At 38.9% G+C, this 14,925-nt stretch overlaps 2 protein-coding genes across 2 annotated transcripts; both read right to left on the bottom strand.

The window, feature by feature from the left end:
* Window positions 1–2,917: 2,917 nt before the first annotated feature.
* tmem235b (transmembrane protein 235b) lies at window positions 2,918–11,188 on the bottom strand. The gene is made up of 4 exons (XM_063482105.1): window positions 10,735–11,188; window positions 10,563–10,643; window positions 10,325–10,462; window positions 2,918–3,541 (listed from the first exon to the last, which is right to left on the bottom strand). The coding sequence occupies exons 1-4, from the start codon at window positions 10,910–10,912 to the stop codon at window positions 3,312–3,314; spliced, it is 627 nt and encodes a 208-aa protein (XP_063338175.1). The 5' UTR covers window positions 10,913–11,188; the 3' UTR covers window positions 2,918–3,311.
* Window positions 11,189–11,487: 299 nt separating this feature from the next.
* On the bottom strand, window positions 11,488–14,359 carry birc5a (baculoviral IAP repeat containing 5a). The gene is made up of 4 exons (XM_063482225.1): window positions 14,217–14,359; window positions 12,640–12,749; window positions 11,924–12,041; window positions 11,488–11,746 (listed from the first exon to the last, which is right to left on the bottom strand). Exons 1-4 carry the CDS (start codon window positions 14,322–14,324, stop codon window positions 11,654–11,656), a joined length of 429 nt encoding a protein of 142 aa, XP_063338295.1. The 5' UTR covers window positions 14,325–14,359; the 3' UTR covers window positions 11,488–11,653.
* Between the last annotated feature and the right edge of the window lie 566 nt (window positions 14,360–14,925).

Here is a 14,925-nt window from a genome sequence, read left to right as displayed (position 1 = left end):
CCATGTAAACCTTTCACAATAAAGCTCAAGATCCTGTTGAGACTTTTCAAAATAAAGAATCACGTGAAAGAGTATGCGGAGGGTTTACGGATGAGAAGCAAAAAAGAGCCGTCAGGTGCTAAAAAAATAAACCTTAGACTCAAACTTTGAAAGAAAATGGTGGCTGTTACAACTTATGTCTAAAAATGTATAGTGTCATGCATCGGTTAAAACACTGGACTCCAGGTAAAGGATGCCCAGCTGGAAACACTTCACGCAAGTTGCCCGAGATTCACAGAATTTACATAAATGTTACATTTTTTTTTATTTATATCGTTGTCAGGACGATAAATGTCTTCTATCGGGATATGAGATTTTGGTCATATCGCACAGCCCTACGTTGCCTTTTTTCATGCTTTTTCTCAAAATAATGCTGTGTACATCTATGATGTTTGAACCACACACAGTGTCTGCAGTAAGAGCAATCAAGATCAACTTGAAGTTGTAGTGTGTGTTTATACAATTGTCCTCAATGTCAACCATTAGCATACTAAATATCTACACTCAACACTTTGTTAGGTACACTCTCATTCAACTGCTGATTTATCTAACCAATCATGTTTGAGCAATTCTGTGCACTTGGACATATAGATGTCGTTCAGGCAGACTGCTTCAAGATGGTGAACACTAACTCACAAATAACCACTCATTACAATCAAGATATGAAGAACAGCTCAATTCAGTTCTGTTCTATTCATATGCCGCTAATTCACAATAATAGTCCCCTCAATGTATATTTATTGTAAGATAAAGACCCTAAAATATTAGAGAGAAACCTCCAACAATCACAGGACTCCCTTTGAGCAACTCAGTGACAGTGGGAAGTTAAAACTCCTTGGCAGAAAGAAACCTCCAGAGGAACCAAGCTCAGGGAGGGGCAGCTATCTGCCGTGACCAGTTGGGGGGGGTGATGACAAAAGGCAAACTATAGAAAACAGAGCCAGAGTTCAATAATTGCTCATTATTAAATACAAAGTGGTGTAAAAAGAAACAAAGTAAAAAGAGGTGCGTGAAGAAGAAATGCTAAGTGCATTACGCTGAGTACCCCTCAGCAGCCAAGGCAGTCTGAGAGTAAAGTGCTCTGTTCAGATAATAAGGTACTATGAGGTATTTAACATTTAATCAATAAGGATTTTGTATGTTTGGAGAAAGATTTTTAAAAATCTGAATTTAACAGGGAACCAAAAACAGAGACGCTTACCATGGTAACATGGAAACACGCACTCTTCGAGTTCCAGTTAGTCTTCTTGCAGGAGTGTTCTGGATGAAATGAAGACTTTTCAGGGACCTTTAAGAGTAACTAGACAATAATGACTTAAAATAGTCAAGCCTTAAAGTAACAAATGCATCATCTAGTTTTTCAGCATCACTTTGAGACAATAACCTTGTCAAACCTCAAAGCAAATGAGCAGAAAATTGAGGCTACAGTTCACACAGGCTCACAAAATTGCACAGTGGAGGACTGGAAAAAGTAACCCGGTCTGTTTAGTCTCAGTTTCTGCTGTGACACTCAGATTGCAAGGTAAGAATATGGTATAAACAGCATAAAAGCATGGATTCATCTTGACTTGAATAGATATTTAAGTCTAGAATCCTTCAGTATGCAGAGGAGTTCATGAATGTGTTGATACTGTGAGGTGTGCAGCTTTTGTGGGTAAAAAACAAGCCCAAACGATCACATTTCTAATGCTCACCAGGCTTAATAGTTAGTATGAGGTGTTTGGCTGATATAGTGTGTTTGGTTTCCACCAAATGTGGTGACCAAACATCTCCATCCTTGTCTTCTTTGTCCAAAGGACATGCTTCCAGAAGTCTTGTAGTTTGTTCACATGCGACTCTGCAAACCTAAATTGCGATGCTGTTCTTCTGCCAATCCTTTAAAAACAAACAAACATCCGTACTTGTTCAGTATTTTTATAATTGTGCTGTTATAAACATGAACATTTGACATGCTGACCGAGGCCTGTAGAGTCTGAGATATCGCTCTGGGTTTTTTTTCTATAAGCATTGAACGGTCTGATGCCCTTTTGCTGGGACATTCATTCTTGTGAAGATTGTGGAATCATTTTAACAAATACTCAAGACCAGATCAGCAAACTGCCAAAACATCTGCTTTTATAGAGATGCTGACACTGATGATAAACTAATCAAGTGCATTTGAGCACCAGCGCCTGGCTGCTACTTACCGTATTAATTTGAATTTAAGAGGTAATGTTGTACCTGTTCATTGTCCATATGACTGTTTCTTTCTTTCTGTACTTTCTTTTCCACATGACTGTAGTTTTGTAGCCCCTCTGTTTCACAGAACCACTTCACAATTGTTCTATTGGCTGGCAATAAAATTAACAATAAAAGGAAAGAGATTTAATTATTTTTTGTTTATAATTTCATAAATGTGATGTGTTCTAATGACAATGGAAAATTAAAGTACAAAATTATGATAATTAATAGTCCACTGCAGAGTAGTCGAATACGGTAAGTCATTTACACTTATTACAAGGACTGACACACTTGTGTTACCTTTCTCTGGCCCCTTTTTGATTTTTTGGATTTTTTTGGGTTAAAAACTACTAAAAACTACTAAAAAAATAGTAATTATAACAGCAAAACTTGCTTTAAGTGTATCTATTTATTTTCCATGTAGTTAATTTCATAATGACACGAGATTAACTATGCAATAAACTTGGCATTGGATTTAAAATTTGTTACAGAGATACCAAAAGAACATGAGAAACGGGACAGCAAGTTGGCTCAGTGTTGTAGTTGCGCTGAACATTAATACAAAAAAAAAAAAAAAAAAAAAAAAAAAAAAAAAAATATATATATATATATATATATATATATATATATATATATATATATATATAACAAAGCGACTCATATGAGATAAGTTAAAGAAACATTATATTATACTGAATTGAAAGCTTGTCAGTTTAGTTTGGCACAGGATAAATCACAACAGTATGATCAACAGATACACTGTGTATGAGGTGCAAATTCAACCCTCCCCAAAAGAGGGCGTTATTGGTCAAATGTAATTGAAAGTATAAATCCGCCTCCTTACTTGGACCACATCGTCAGAAAGTCAGAACTACCCAAACTCAAGGAAAATAGATCCATGAAACAGTTCGCTCCACATCAATTTTTATGATAACCTTTGGAGTCTGTGTGAAGGTAGAATCACACCGCATCGTCATCCTTTCCTTTCTCTATTATTCACACACAGTTCAGTTCTCATCTAGAACACCATAGGCCCACTGCAGAGGATTATGTTAGGCCATGATGGGGCTGGTGTGGTGGAGCTTGGCCATTTGTGCAGCTGTAAGCAACAGTACTCCAGTGAGGAGCTCCAGGCCGTAGGAGAGCCAGGCCAGACCGAAAGACCAGCCGAAAGACGTGTGAATGTAGGCCAGACCTTCCGGACCCACCAGCCTCTCAGTCTCAGCCAGCGCCTGGTTCGAGTAAATGATGTAGAGACTGGCGCCGCACATAGTCAGCAGACCTGGAGATTCACACATATACACACAGGAAGAGGCAAGTAAGTTCAGATTCAAAGAAGTCAAAACTCGTATATATATAAAGTATATAGTTAGAGCTGGATCAGGTAACTCTGAATCCTCCCTTTGTTTTGGCTGCTGGGGGCTTCAGTGACTGTTTCTTCTTCACTCACCTCTTTTCACTCTATGTGGCTTTACACCTCTCTGCATTTATTCATTATAGTTATTATTGTAGTTATTATTGTTATTATTATATTTATTCTAATTCCTGATTGTTGGGATTTTCCCTGTATTATTTTTGGGTCTTTACATTACAATATAAAATGCTTTGAGATAACTGTTGTTGTGATTTGGAACCACACTGAATATTTCACTAAATATTCAGTAAACTGCATATTTCAGAGTGGCCTTTTATTGTGGGCAGTCTAAGGCACACCTGTGCAATATTCATGCTTTCTAATCAGCACCTTGACATGCCACACCTGTGAGGTGGGATGGATTACCTCAGCAAACGAGAGGTTTTCACAAACACAGATTTAGACAGATTTGTGAACAATATTTGATAGTAATGGGTCCTTTGTGTATGTAGAAAATGTTTCAGATCTTTAAGTTCAGCTCATGAAAAATGGGAGCAAAAACACAAGTGTTGCGTTTTGTTCAGTGTATATAAATAAAAGTGTTAACACTTCTTCTTTTGTTCCCCACTTGTCCAATTTTCTCAAGATTTTTTGGAAACACTACACATCGTTCTCAGACATGCTGAGTTTTCGGCTAATAGCTCTTTCAGAATCACCTCGTCGGTGCAAAAATACTATTTTATGTCTGTCAGAATGTTATCGTTGGCATTTTTTTGTAAATTGACTAAAGAAATGGGAACAAATTACATTCATGTGGTTTTGAAAAAGATTGCTCAAAACCATTTTTTGCTTCTTAGAAGCAAAAAATAACTTAGATAAATGAGGGGTGGTTACTTTTTGTCCAGATTTAGTGTCACACTCACTTAACATTTTCTCCAACAAAATGTTTTCATCAGTGTGACCAATTACAACATGAAAAATTAATGATTATTACTGAGAGGCTTTTTTGTCTAAATCTTCATAATGATTATGAGTTTTATTCTGAGCTGATAATAAATTCACATTTCCTCTGCCCTTATTATAAAAGTTATGTTAACATCTAACTGGCATTTCAGTGCCTGTAAAGATCTCAGTCTCTGCAAAGCAAATAGGTGCTTTGATATCGACTGTATGAATTAGGAAATAAAACAGAAAGTTCAGATCTAGCAGGAGGAGAGGAGACAGATTAAACCCAGACTTTTAGCTCAGTAGATAACCTGGGATTTAAGTTAGCTTTCTTTATGGAACAGAAAGCTTTGCATTTTCCTCGATCTCAAGTTTAACAAACTCAGAGTTTTTACCAAAACTGCTTCCTGGATCAGGGTTCTGGGGGAGATAGATAAAGGAAATCCTTATTTGGATCTGCAATTAGTTTGGCCCCAGATTTAGAGGTTGCAATAAATTATACACCCTGTTGAGGAGGATAGCATTTTAGAAGCAAACACCTTCACAAGCTGGCATCGTACTCCAGCAATTCTGAAGCGGAAATGTGTTCTAGTCAGAGCTCTGTGCTGAGAGCTGAGAACGGTAACGTCAAGCCACTCATGAAGCTGCCCAGAATCTCATATTATGAGACACAGGAACAGCACTGACGCATGGGTTGTCTGTTATTCTACTCATCAGAGACTAGACTGAGACACACACACACCCACACACACACACACACACACACTGTTCCACAGTGTTGCTATTGGAAACCCTTTTAATTCTGACAGCTTGCTACTGGTTTTAAGGGGATGCAAATGAAGCTACCCAGGGCGGGACTAATAAAGATTTTATTACAATTACACCCCAAGGTGCAACAAACTAGGAATATGATGAGGAAACTGCATCTGACGCCTCATTTTTATGCACTTTGCCAAGAAACAAATAGAGAGACGGCCAGGAAATGATTGAACTGCAGCGCATACAGGAAAGACAACTATTACCATAACAGAGATAAGGAAGTCAAGTAGTGGAATAATTTTTCATCAGGTGTGTAATCAGTTTTAATAATTGAACAGACAGCTAAAAGAATAAATAAAAAAAATAGAAATAAAGAAATCAAATCAAAGATATATTTTATTCAGTGTAAAAACTATCGCTTTTCATTATATCCTGTAACAGGACGTGAGTGTCACTGAAGTTTAGATTAGATTTAGTTAGAATAGACATCTAAATGTCAAGTTGGTTCGCTTCTTTTGTTCGATATCTTAAAAGATTAATAGACTGTCTTGAATTTTTTTTTACAGACATTAGACCAAATATTCACCAACTGATCGTGCAAAAATGAGAGTGCCTACGTAATGACACTAGTATCTGCTCAAATAACCACTTTTATTTGCCATCATACAAATCTGTGGATTTATTGAAAATAAACAGCTACTAAAGTCTTGAGGGACTTTTCATTTCTTTAGAGATTGCTACAAAAATGGTAAAATAGTTGCAGAGATGTATCGAAACATCTGCAAAGACATATAGAAATGCAGTACATAAAGCAAAAAACAGAGTTGGTACAATTCCAATGAGTTGAAATGAAAGTCAATATTTGATACGATCACTTCAACATAACCCTTAAGCAGCTTTTTACCCCTTGAAAGGCTTCTAGGAGTGATCCTTAAAGCTCTTTCTGAACTAAGAAGTTTCATTAATGTTTCAGGCCTACTTATTGAATGAACACATGGAAACTATCTATTGACATTTGCTGGGGTGTTTGGGATTATTGCCATGCTGAAAAATTAACCCATTTCTAATTAAGATGTTTTCCAGATGGTGGATCAAAATCTGATGATACATTTTTGCATTCAGAATTCCATCAGTTTTAAAAAGATCCCGAACACGACTAGCTGAAATGCAGCTCCAAACCATGACAGACCCTCCATCATGTTTTACAGATGGCTATGGACACTCACTGTTGTACCTCTATCCTGACCTCCACCAAACAGATTGATGATTTTAACCAATGGCTGAAATTCATCACAACCTTTTTTCTTCTTTTTCTAACTTAAGAATGATTTCTTGACAGCCACCCTTACATTGAGCTCATTTCTGATGAAGCTTCATCAAGGGTCAGATACACACCTCAGGTCCCGTGTCAGGTCTTTGCTGGATTTCCCCCCATTTTTTAATGACATGATTTTCAGTTTATTTAGTTTTTAGACCTGTCATTTCTTGTTTTGTCTTCCACTTGTCCAGTTTTCAAATTTTTTAAGGACACACTGCAAACCACGCTGAGATAGGCCAAGTTTTTAGCTAATAGCTCTCTGTGAATCACAAAAATACCACTTTATGCCTGACAAACTGCATTTCCTTCTCCATTTTTCATTGGTTCAGCTAGATTTAACAGAAACTGGAACAAAAGTTCCTTGTTAAATTGTTGTTTAATTGTAGACACAACACTGTCTCAGTTAAATATGTTTTTATGCTTGAATGATTCATAGATCAGTATTATGTGGCTTAACAAATAAAAAACATTCCTCTGAAATTTTTAAGTTACGAGGATTGGACTGAAAATGAGTGAAAAAGCAGTCAATGTCCAAAGAAAAGGCCTTCAGAAAGCCTCAAGAACTGTTGCTCAAGACAACTTTTTTTAAAAAAATGACAAGAAAGTGTGAATGCTTGGATGCAAAATATTAAGAGTGGGTCAAGACTTACTACAGAAGTGTTTCTGTTTTTAACCCCTCTTCTGCTGCTTAAGTATTTGTTTTAATGTCACATTCAGGCACTGCAAATCAGACAGCAACAGAATGCCATTCATAGTTATTTACTCATAAACACGGTTTGTATCCAGCACTGAAGCGCCGTTGCCATGGGGGTGTGTGTGCTCAGTCTGGAACAATGTTAAAGTGGGCGGTTAATGTAAACATAACATCTGCACAAATGCCAAGGCCCGAGGCTTCTCAGGAGAACACGGCACTGAGATAACCAATATTAACCGTTGGTAATTTTAATGTTTTGGCTGTGTTGTGTAAATGAACAATTAAAGACTTCATCCTGTAATATAGCAAAACTCTTGTTGTCTTCCTCATCACACTAGGTTACTAATGCTTACTAATGGGCTAACTCTAAAAATACTCTGACATTAAAAGTTAATTAAATTCTTACAACTAAATGTAGAGCAGCAGAGCGCCCAACGACAGAGCAGAGCGGCAAAATCGAGAGAGAATAAGAAAAGCCCGGCTCGGAGGCTGAGGTCTTTTAAAAAGTCCGACAGTCAACAAGTTCACAAGATGACTCCAATCTAATTCAAGACTTTATTTCATTCCACACTTAACCATGTGCTGCTTGTTAAACTGAGACTATGAAGAGTCTGTTTAAGTATGTGTTTGTCTATCACAAGGTCCCATTTATGGAGGTCATAAGGCGTTGGCAGAAGAGCGCCCAAGAGATCCAGAAGCTCAGGCGCTAGGTTTATGCAGACAAGAATAACTTAATTACTGGAAATAGCTAGATTAAGAGAATGGCATTAACAGTAATCTAACTATTTCACATTTACAGTGTTTTTGAGCTACTAAACTAATAATCACTGTAGGTGCATGATACATGACATCTTAACACTTTCTGTTTTAGTTGTGACCTGAATGCCACTTTTATTACAGCTTTCTGTTTTTTAGTTTTTTCTGTTATCGCCCGGCACAGATTCAATACACACCAAAAAGAAACAGCTCTCTGGTCTGTAACTGTTTAATTCAAAAGTCAAATGAGTAATTCAGCTCTAACTAAGTTATTCTTACTCAGATCATGTTCTGAATTTGGATCAGATAACCAGGTTCAACATTCTACATGGTGGCTGCAACATTTGGAATATTATCTTCGTCTTGTTTGTCTCTTTCACAACTGGGGTGTCTTAACACATGCCGGTTTACTCCGGCCACCTTTTTGAGGCAAACGGTCCTCACTGATTAATGATGCAATGAGAACATATCAATTTCAGCAAACCCACTGAAGTTGAATTATAAAGCTTTAAAATTTAAGATGTGCTAAATTTGAAGCAGGAACGGTAGTTTAGGGGAGCAGAATTGAAAGATATGTGCTAAAAGAGGCGGCCTGACCTTTAATCTGTGTAATTCATACAGTCATCGGCCATTTTGTTAGGTAAGCCTCTTCAACTGCTTGTTAGCGGAGGAGTCGGTTGATTGAGGGGCCGATGGAGAGGATGCAAAAGACCCACAGGAAGCAGAGAAGACCTAATCAGCCGGTCACGTAACAGCAACCTGATGCACACTGCATGGAGACGTGGTCAAGACGACCTGCTGAAGTTCAAGCTGAGCGTCAGAAAGAGGAAGAAAGGTGATTTAAGTCACTTTGAATGTGGCACAGTTGTTGTTGCCAGAGCAGCGTGTTCAGAAACTGCTGATCTGCTGGGATTTTCATTCACAACCATCTCCAAGGTTTACAGAGACTGTATCAGTGGTTCAGGCTGCTGCTGTTGGTGTAATGTTGTCTGGATCATTTTTTGTTTTTGGCATGATCACAGTGTACTCATCTTCTGATGGCTGCTTCCAGCAGGATAAAGCATCATGTCACAAAGCTCAAATTATCTCAAACTGTTTTCTCAAACATGACAGTGAGTTCACTGTACTCAAATGGCCTCCACAGTTAGCAGATCTCAATCCAATAGAGCACCTTTGGGATGTGGTGGAACAGGAGAGTCCCATCATGGAAGTGCAGCCAACAACCCTGCAGCAACTGTGTGATGCTGTCATGTTAATATGGACCAAAAATCTCAGAGAAATGTTTCCAGCACGTTGTTGAATCTGTGCTCTGAAGGCATAATGAGGTGCAACGCAGTACTAGCAATTTGTGCCTAATGAAATGGCCATGGTTGTATACAGATACACAGATAGGCTGTTACAAAACCACTGCGATTCCTTAATAACAGCACACTAATTCATATTTTCCCCTCCTGTCAGAAGTTAATTATTAATAAATGTTGTAGAGTTACTAATCACAAGTCAATCAAAACAATTCCCCAAGTAATGCTGTGTTGTTATTAAGACATCTTACATTTCTGGAGTGAAGTTTTGCTTAAAGATAATTTTTTTGGGAGAGCAGTATCATCGTAAACATATGGTTACATGTAGTTTTTACTTAATTCCAAATGCGATGCATTTCATGTATGAATGAAAGAATTTATATAGCCCGAATTTACTGCATAATACAGTGTTTATGAAAATAATGACAACTGCAATATAAAATTCTCATTGAAAGTATAGATTTCTTAAAACCCATATCTGCTTGTACTCCATTTACGTGTGCCACATATGAATCATGTATTTGTAATACTTCTGTGGTCTAACTGACTCATGTGCAGGTCTCATGAGGCTTTAAAGATGCCCAATAAACACGATGTGAAATTACAGACTGTATAGAAAATACAAAGTGTTAGACGGACACGTTTTGGGTGATTGATTGCGCAGTCTCTTTCGGATAGAGGGCTCCATTTTCAAGCTCTGGCCACACTGGCCTGTGGCAATTGTGTTTTAATGGATCAGAATTGAATGGAGGGTAAATGGATGCACTAAAACCCTTAGCAACTAAGTGTTTTCCGTTTTCACACACCGCAGTGCCCTCACAAAGCGACTGACCTCAAGCGTATTCAATACTCAGAGCTGGACATCTGGACCGACCTTCGCCCCTGCAGTGGGTTTAAGGTTAAATAGATCCGAGTAAATAAAGTGAACCCGAACTTACTGCAGATGAAGAAGTACGACGCCGTGCCGGTGAGGAGGATCGGGCTACGAGCCAGGGAGCTGACCAATCCACAGATGCCACCAAAGAGCAACAGAACCAGGCTGAGGGGAAGCATCACCACAATTGCACTGTGCATGTCTGGGTAGAAACAGATGGATTATGGAGCATCAGCGGAGTTATAGCTGCCTTGACAGTGAAAGTTCATTAGCACAAAAGCTGGTGGTGTTTCTGGACTCACTCAGCATGCGCAGCTCGGTATCGGAGACCCCGGAGTAGTCAACTGTGAACGAGTCGATAGAGCCCGTGTGCATCTTCCCACCTGAATATCACATTTAACAACACGGTGATGTTGGTTGAGGGCTTAGATCTCAGCATTTAGAGGCAAAAGTTAAGGAAAAGTGGCAGCCTACCTTCGTTGATGCTCCACAGTCCCGAGTGGGAGCTCATGTTCTCAAAGTCGCTGACATTCATGGGATTCATTTCTATAATGTACCAATAATCGGTGCCGAGGGAAGTGGCCAAAAAGGCAAAGCTCAGAATCCCGCAGATGCCAGCTGCGATAACGAAAGCGCCAAAAGATACCTTCATCTTGGACAGGTTATGGTTTGAGACGCGTGAAACTCGGTGGCTTCAGCTCATGCGTAACGGAGGTCTTCTGGTGTCGAGTGTGCTTTGGAGTGCTTTTACGCACTCATCACCGCCGGCTAAGTAATCAGAAAAAAATATCCCTCCCCAAAATCTTTCCAATCGACTAATCAAATTGTTAAGGGGAATCGATATTAATTTCCGTTTTCAATGAATGAATTATCATACAGTAACAAAGAGATAAGAACCTGCCTGAGCAGCAGCAGTAGCTCCTGTCTGGGAGGGACTCGGATTCACACTGAAACGCACACGTTTACGCAAAACACGGAGGGAGCAAATAGCGGAGAGTTAAGAGGCTGCACTCATTTGTGTTTGAGTATAATACTTTAACCTCAATTTCGAGCTGTGGTATGGAGAAAGCTAGAGATGCAAGGGCTCATATAAATAAAGCCAGACCTTTTGAGTGGAGGATTCATGTTGCTCTAACAGACTACATTTAGATTAAAGACACCATAAATAATTATGTTACAGAATCAAATATTTATTGGATATCAGATTACATAAAAACAAAGTGTTAAAAGATAAACATACATGAACACAAAGATGACATGAAGTCACACAAAGGAAACATGAAAATGAGTTTGGTGAGGAACAAGTCAATCACTTGACAGCTACAATTATTCTCTCCATCTTTCTCAGACACACAAACAGAGCTCATGTCATTCATCTGAATCTGTCGCTGTGTCACTCTTCTCCCATGGCTGTCTTGATGATATCAGCTCGCCTCAGTTTGGCTGCCTCTTCAAACTTGGTGACGGCCTCGTTACAAGATTTGTTCTGTGAGCAAAGGAGATCAACTGCAGATCAGTATTAAGGCCTTGTTGTCATTAAAATAATTAGCAGACATTATTCTAGTCGGCAAAGTGTTTGCTCGTCAGACACATCCCAAAAAACTATTTAATAAATTGTTATTATACAAGACAACAGATTCATGACTTCCTATAAAGAACGTACATTGATGAACTTGTGCCTCTCTTTCTGCAATCTGTAGAATTCCTCCACAGTCAGCTCTTCCACTTTTTTCTTCAGGGCGATGAAGTGGCAGGATGGCGAATGAGACTTGTGCTCCTTTCTGGCAAAAACAAGAGATAGATAGGAAAGTAAAGAGCTGTGGGCATGTAGTCACAAAGACTCCTAAATAATGCCACTAAAACACAAGTCTTGTCAATTATGACAATGAGAGTCAAAATGGGGGACCAGGGGTCACAGGCAAACTCTCACACATTAAAGGAAAGGCTTATAGGAGTCAACAGCTGTTACTGGAGGAGAAAAACAAAACAAAACAAAAAAATAATAAATCACTAAGCCTCACCAAACCGGCTTCTCTTAGACCATTTTACACTGTAGTGCATGCTGGCCATTTCTTCCATTATTTGTGTCACCGGATCTCTGGCACAAGTGTGTTTTTATTACGAGTGAGCCAAAAAGGGGGAAATAACCCAGGGTGAGCACAGATGGTTCTGAGCTGTCATAAAATGTTAGCAAAAATCACTTGGCAATAACTTTGACACCAATTTGGCAAAATGTTTGAAGTTTGCTTAATAATACTGAAGATATGCTGGAGACATTATTAATGACTTAAATTTATGGAAGAAATTAACAACTCTTGGGCAGTTTATTTTTTTATTTTATTTCTGAGCCCAGTAATGTGAATCGCTGTGTTCTCTTACTCTGGGTCATCCTCTGGCTCCCAGCCCTCCAGCTCTTTGAGGCAAAAGAAACACATGGCGATGTCTGGACTGTTCTCTGAAGGTGTATGGATGAAGCCGGCTTTGGCCATCTGCAGGAATAAATGAAAATGTCATGTTGCACGGAAAAAATAAAATAAAAATCTTCATATACAGCTTTTCACACGTACCACTCGGGTTTATTTAATTAAAATGAGTCATTTAATATATTTATTACTCACTTTATTTTTTCTTTATTGTATGTCATCTAGACTTTAAGTTATTGAGCTTCATACTCCATTATATTAATCTTTTGAGACTGTACTGTATTTAGGTTTTGTATTTTTTTAGCCCTTTTGAATTATTTTGTTTTTTTGAAGCTATTTGTTTTGTCATAACACTACTACTACAAATAATAATGACAACAACAACTACTGACAACAGCATTAACTCAAATAACCACTCGTTACAAATGTAGTATGCAGAGGCGCATCTCTGAACATACAACACATTGAACCTTGAAGCAGATGGGCTCCAGCAGCAGAAGACCACACTGGGTGCCTCTCCTGTCAGCTAAGAACATGAAACTGAGTTGCAGTTCGCAGAGGCTCATTAAAATCTCTGCTATAAAGTCTCAGTATCTGTTGTGGCATTCAGATCTCAGTGTCAGAATTTGGCATAAACAACATAGAAGCCTTCTGCCTCCTGTCAACAGTTCAGGTATGTGGGGTATCTTCTTGGCGGACTTCGGGCCCTTTACTACCAACTGAGCGTCATTTAGGCAACACCACAGGCAGCTGATTATTGTTCCCGTCAATGTCCAGCGCTTTAGAACCACTGATGGCTACATCCAAAAGGCTAACCCACCATGTCACAAGGCTTGGATTACGTCAAACTGTTTTTTTGACCTTGACAGCGAGTTCACTGTACTCAAATGGCCTCCACAGTCACCAGATCTCAATCCAATGGAGAGGTTTTGGGATGTGGTGGATGCATCGTGGATGTGAAGTCTACAAATATGCTATCATGTCAATAGGAACCAAAATCTCTGAATGTTTCCAGCACTTGGCTGAATCTGTACCACGAAGAGTGGCGAGAGGTAAAACAGCTTTGAAGGCAAAAGGGGGCCCAACGCGATAGTAGCAACTTGTACCTAATAAATTGACAGTAAGCGTCCATTACTATTCATATTTAAGCAGTTTTAATTGAAAAAAAGAAAGAAAAAAAAGTATATATATATATATATATATATATATATCGGATGAATCAACAAGGAAAACAGTAGATCTTTGCAGTAAATGTGTCGGTTTCAGCGCGTTAAATGTGAGAATTTGTCGTAAATTGAGTACATTTAGGTTTAGGGACTAGGAGCCAAAACAAGCGTGTATTTAGGTATACAGATGGGGAGTCAGAAGATTTGTATTACATTGAAATCTACAGCTAAACCAGAGTTTAGCTAGATTGTATTTCATCTGAGCTGCTTTTCTTTTTGCTTTCACGCCAGCTGCTGTTGTACTGTTAGCATGTCAACAGAAAGGCGTCGCTCGCCGTTTCCAACCTCAGTTTAAACGTTAACTCACGTTTTCCGGCGTGCACTTGCAGTCTTCGTCGAATGGCCACCCCTCATAAGTTTTTAACCTATTCTCAAAAAAATACATTTTGATGTTTTCCTCGTTGTATGGATCCATTGTATTTAATTGCTGTCGCACGAACCCGTGTGCTAAACTACAGAGCCTTTTCAAATTTCGACGACACTTCAATTCGGCTGTTTTGATTGGTCGCCCATCTTCTTCGTGTGTATATTAGTTAATCGTATGAGCACAAGAGCGCCACCATGTGTTCTTGACCGAGAGAAAAAATGAGGAAATTTATTAGACAAATGCGCTCAAACTACGTTTAAAATTTGACTCAACTTTATTTAAAAAACAAAACAAAACCTTGCTCTCATTCATTACTCTCTACCTTCTACGTGAGCATGAGTCAACCTTAAGTTCAAGCATCCGTTATACTTGCGTCCCACTTCCGCTTTGTGGTCATGGGCAATGTAGTTCATTACGTTTATTGGTCGAAAGCACAACGCGCGGAACTTTGTGAGAGTAGTGTCACATCCTCTGTCAACAACCGGTTCACATAACCTCACATTAGCATCCCTCACTGAGCTGATAGTACCATTAAAGTGAGCTTAACGTGACATATGCTCATTCAGCGGCTTCTTCTTCTTCTTCTCCCGGGTCCAAGTTATGGAAGGACGGTGCGCTGTCGAGACTTGGGCACAGTTTGGGTTTTCGG

This window comes from Pelmatolapia mariae, linkage group LG8 (genome assembly GCF_036321145.2).
Source record: "Pelmatolapia mariae isolate MD_Pm_ZW linkage group LG8, Pm_UMD_F_2, whole genome shotgun sequence".
Taxonomy (NCBI): domain Eukaryota; kingdom Metazoa; phylum Chordata; class Actinopteri; order Cichliformes; family Cichlidae; genus Pelmatolapia; species Pelmatolapia mariae.
The sequence above is the reverse complement of the archived record's forward strand: the minus strand, read 5'-3'. Positions and strand labels throughout refer to the sequence as shown.

What these genes read in the sequence shown, in the direction of transcription:
- tmem235b (XM_063482105.1), bottom strand. Translation starts at nt 10,912, where the DNA reads ATGAAGGTATCTTTTGGCGCTTTCGTTATCGCAGCTGGCATCTGCGGG. An exon ending in ACTGTGGAGCATCAACGAAG is followed by an intron (nt 10,644 to 10,734) that starts GTAGGCTGCCAC and finishes TGTGATATTCAG; the next exon opens with GTGGGAAGATGCACACGGGC. An exon ending in GTCGTACTTCTTCATCTGCA is followed by an intron (nt 3,542 to 10,324) that starts GTAAGTTCGGGT and finishes GTGAATCTCCAG; the next exon opens with GTCTGCTGACTATGTGCGGC.
- birc5a (XM_063482225.1), bottom strand. Translation starts at nt 14,324, where the DNA reads ATGGATCCATACAACGAGGAAAACATCAAAATGTATTTTTTTGAGAAT. An exon ending in GAGCCAGAGGATGACCCAGA is followed by an intron (nt 12,042 to 12,639) that starts GTAAGAGAACAC and finishes TGTTTTTGCCAG; the next exon opens with AAAGGAGCACAAGTCTCATT. An exon ending in AGAGGCACAAGTTCATCAAT is followed by an intron (nt 11,747 to 11,923) that starts GTACGTTCTTTA and finishes CTTTGCTCACAG; the next exon opens with AACAAATCTTGTAACGAGGC.